At 37.4% G+C, this 4,196-nt stretch overlaps 1 protein-coding gene across 1 annotated transcript in view; it reads left to right on the forward strand.

Annotated features, from left to right (window-relative positions):
- The window catches only part of BBS2 (Bardet-Biedl syndrome 2), a 40,873-nt gene extending 36,677 nt beyond the window's left edge, over positions 1–4,196 (forward strand). Inside the window, exons 13-14 of the mRNA XM_073884376.1 lie at positions 2,586–2,748; positions 3,744–4,196. Of these exons, the coding sequence (XP_073740477.1) occupies positions 2,586–2,748; positions 3,744–3,850 (270 nt within the window). The 3' untranslated portion in view covers positions 3,851–4,196. The remainder of the gene's footprint in view (positions 1–2,585; positions 2,749–3,743) is intronic.

A 4,196-nucleotide genomic window follows, 5' to 3' on the forward strand; every position in this document is an offset into this window, starting at 1 on the left:
GAATATCGCCTCGGATTCACTTCTCCGCACGTCCTACCTTCCAGTAAGTGGTCGCTTCTCTGTTCAGAGAGTTGTTGCTACTCTTCTCTTCGATCTCCTGTTGAGTTCGTAGGTGTTCAGAATGGTTTGATCCCTATTCAGCTGAATTCCTGAGACCAGACGAAATCCAGGTCTCCTACTCCTCCGCCATCTTGCTCCGCCCCCCTCCTCTTTTCATTGTTTTAAGGGCCATTTGTATTTCTTTTCGTGTGTGAACTATTTAATTATTTTGAGTGTTTATATATTGGTATATTAATTGTTTGTGATATGAGATGCAGAGTTTGTCATTTATATCTGTCCTTTGCTTAGATTTTTTAAAATTTATTTTTGCTTTTGCCATGTAGCAGCTTTTTAGTTTTCACATAGTCAAATTGGTCATTAATTAAACTTCTACCCCGAGGTTATAGAATAATTCATCTATTTCTTTTTCTTTTAGTATTTGTATGGTTTCCTCTTCTACGTTTGTCTTTGTTCCAGTTGGAGTTTATCCTGGTGTTTGGCATAACAGTGGTAAAATCAGTTTTCTCTTTTTCTGTGCTGTTTTAGTAGTATTACTTTAAAAGTCAATTTTTTCTCAATGATTTGAGATGCTTGCCTTTATCATGTATCTTATTTTCATATGCACTTGGGTCTATTTCTGGATTCCTTATCCTGTTCTACTGGTCTTGTCTCTTCATTTGACACTACTATTTTTTTCTTTATAGGTACTTTGTATGTTTTCTGGTATGGCTAGGTGCCCCTTCTCCCAGCCCCTGTTGTTTTCCTTTTTATGGTCTTCCTGCCTACTGGGCTTGTCTTTTCCAGTGAACTTTATCTTTTTGAGCTCCAGAAAAAAAAATAGGTGTTTTTTTTGGGATCATGTTAAATTTATGAACTTGATCTGACATTGTTACAAGGATGTTTAGCCTTCTAAGACCGTGGTATGTGTTTACATGTGTTCCAGTCATGTTTTAGGTCCTTCATGTTGATATTAGTATTTCTTGTTAAGTTTATGCCCAGCTGTTTTATTTTTGCAGTTGTAAATAGGATCTTTCTTCCACATTACGTCTTCTGTTTTTTTTGTTTGAATATATGAACACTGCTAAGTTTTGTATATTGATTTTATAATCTACTTTACTAAATTATGTTATAGTTTAATTTTTCCAGTTGCGAATTTGTATCCTTTGTAAATTGAGACTGTTTGCCTCTTACTTTGCAATTCATTTTCTTCCTGTTCTTTGAGGTATATTAGGTTTTTGCTTTTGCTGGCCAACTTTATCTCCAGGGCACCTTTTCTACTCTCTCTCTCTTTTTTATTTTTTTCTTTTTTCAGTCAGCTGTTGTTTAGGCATTTGATTGCTAAACTGGAGGAAAGTGACCACCAACCTCTAAATCCCTTTTTTCCTGAATTATTTATATTTCATTTAGAGATTCAGATGTATATTTTTATTTTTTAAAGCCAACTTAGTTGGTATATAAATTATATACAAGCAGAAAATTCACCCTTTTAAGGTTTACAGTTCATAAATTTTAGAAACATATAAAACCATGTTGCTATTGCCACAGTTAAGATGTAGACTATTTCCAGCACCCTTGTGCCTCTCTGCATCAGTACCCCCAAACCCCCTCACCTCTGGTCCTTGGCACCCACTGATCCAATTTCTCTCCCTGTAGTTTTGCCTTTTCCAAAATGTCATATACATGGAATCATATAGTATGTGCCTTTTGAGCCTGGCTTCTTCCACTTACCCTCATGCTTTCGAGATTCATCCATGTTGTTGCCTGTGTCAGTAATTTGTTACTTTTTATTGCTGGCTACAGTACTGTTCCACTGAAGGGATATACCATACTTTGTTTATCCACTCACTGATTGAATTGGGTTGTTTCCAAACTCCTGTGATTGTGAACAAAGCTGCTATAAACATTTGCATACAGTTTTTTTGCAGACATGTTTTCACTTATTTTGGGTAAATACTTGTAATGGGATTTGTGGGTTTCATAGTAAGTGTGTATTTAACTTGAAAGAAACTGTGCAGTCATTTTACAAAGTAGCTGTACCATTTTGCACTCCCATCAGTGGGGCGGGAGCATTCCAGTTGCTCTACATCGTTGCCAGTATTTGTCTTTATCAGTTTATTTTATTTTAGTCATTTTCATCGTTGTGTAGTAATGTCTCAGTGTGGTTTTAAGTTTAAGGTTTATTTCTTAAAACCTTGATAAAATCAGAAGCTGAATTTATTAGTTGTCTAAAAATATTAAGAATAAGGTCACTTTTGCCCAATGAATATTCATCAGAAACTGTGAAGCTAGCTTCTTGCCTTTCCTGCCTTTCCTTACTCCCCAGCACAGTGGGCACTTAATGATTCTCGGTTCCATGGACCAATTAACCAAGAAGGGCCACTTGTCTTCCATGTATCTGGAAGAAATGGGATATTTTGATAGGAACTTCTCAATGTTTCAAAGCAAACATTTCAGTTAAAAATTTGGTGTTTTCTTTCTGTAAGAAATTTGCAAGTGTTTTCGTCTCAGCCTGCCATATTGAGGTACAGTGATGGTAATACACTTCTGTTGAATTACACAGGAAAACCATGAAGAACCGCTACATGGAACTGTACGACCTCAATAAAGACTTGCTAAATGGATACAAAATTCGTTGTAACAACCACATGGAGCTCCTGGGGAACCTCAAAGCAGTAAATCAGGCCATTCAAAGAGCTGGTCGTCTGCGGGGTAAGTCTCTTTTTGTAGCACTATAAGTAGTCTGTAATTTGGGGATGAGAACTCTTAGAGCTAGTGGTAGCTTCTAGAATTCATACTGGGGCCGACAGCAGCATACCTTTGATACCCAGCTTGGCCGCAGTTTGGCTTTAGTCAGTCTGCAGACTTCAGAGGGAAAGAAAACTTTCAGCCCCTTTTCTTAGATCTTGCTGCACCTCCAGGGAAAACCTAGTGACATATACCCAAAGGGAAAGCCTTAAATATACCTGTTTTTTACAAAGGGAGACTAAAGATTAATGAGCTACGTGTCCAACTTAAAATATAGAAAAAGAGCATAGAATAAATCAAAGGAAGCAGAAATATTGCCAGAGATTTATACCTGAAATCTGTTGTTTGGCTCAATGCTTTGACCTCCTTTTAGAAAAATACTCTTTGCAGGCGCCTGGGTGGCTCAGTTGGTTAAACGACTGCCTTTGGCTCAGGTCATGATCCTGGAGTTCTGGGATCGAGTCCCGCATCGGGTGCCCTGCTCAGCGGGGAGTCTGCTTCTCCCTCTGACCCTCTTCGTCTCGTGCTCTCTATCTCTCATTCTCTCTCTCAAATAAATAAAATCTTTAAAAAAAATACTCTTTGCTTGGGCACCTGGCTCAGTATGAAGACTACGCAACTCTTGATCTCGGGGTCATGAGTTTGAGCCCCATGTTGGGTATAGAGATTACTTATCTTTAGGGAAAAAAAAATAATCTTCTGTTAGGTGGATCTATGCTTTGATCCTCTTCTATAAAACTGACTTCATTTCTAGGTTTGAGATGGTCCCTAGGTTTGGTTTGTGATAAATTCCCTCACAGAGTTACCTTTTTTAGAGAGTGGTAAGACAAATTAAATTTGCCCACCATATATATCTTTTCTACCCTAGTTTTATGCTGTTTTAAAGCTGGACTCTGATTTATAATTTCACTTTTAATCATCTTTTGGATTGTACTGATTTGATGTTTCATCCCACACAGTTGGAAAACCAAAGAACCAGGTGATCACTGCTTGTCGGGATGCGATTCGAAGCAACAACATCAACACGCTGTTCAGAATCATGCGGGTGGGAACAGCTTCTTCTTAGGAAAGGAAAGAATAGGTAATGAAATTCCTAAAAAGGGTTTTTCCCTAAAAATCGAGGCTAGTTTGCTTGAATCACATCCTGGTGAACCCAGGTGCTGGGAATGTCAATAGCCTTGGTGAATGGTACAAATGCAGACTACCACTGCATCCCTTTCTATGTTTAGAATCAGTTGCACTGTTACCGAATAATACCAGGTTTGTGTAGAGGAGGGGAATACTTTTAAAATGTTAGGGCTTCAAAGTTGTTTTTCAGTATGTATGTAAAATTGGTATTAGATATATAGATACATCTTCTTCCTTGAAATTGTAATTGAATTTGTAATTAAAAATTTTTTCATTAAAACTTA

Source organism: Callorhinus ursinus, unplaced genomic scaffold (genome assembly GCF_003265705.2).
Source record: "Callorhinus ursinus isolate GAN/ISIS: 27379988/994484 unplaced genomic scaffold, GSC_fseal_2.0 scaffold56, whole genome shotgun sequence".
Taxonomy (NCBI): domain Eukaryota; kingdom Metazoa; phylum Chordata; class Mammalia; order Carnivora; family Otariidae; genus Callorhinus; species Callorhinus ursinus.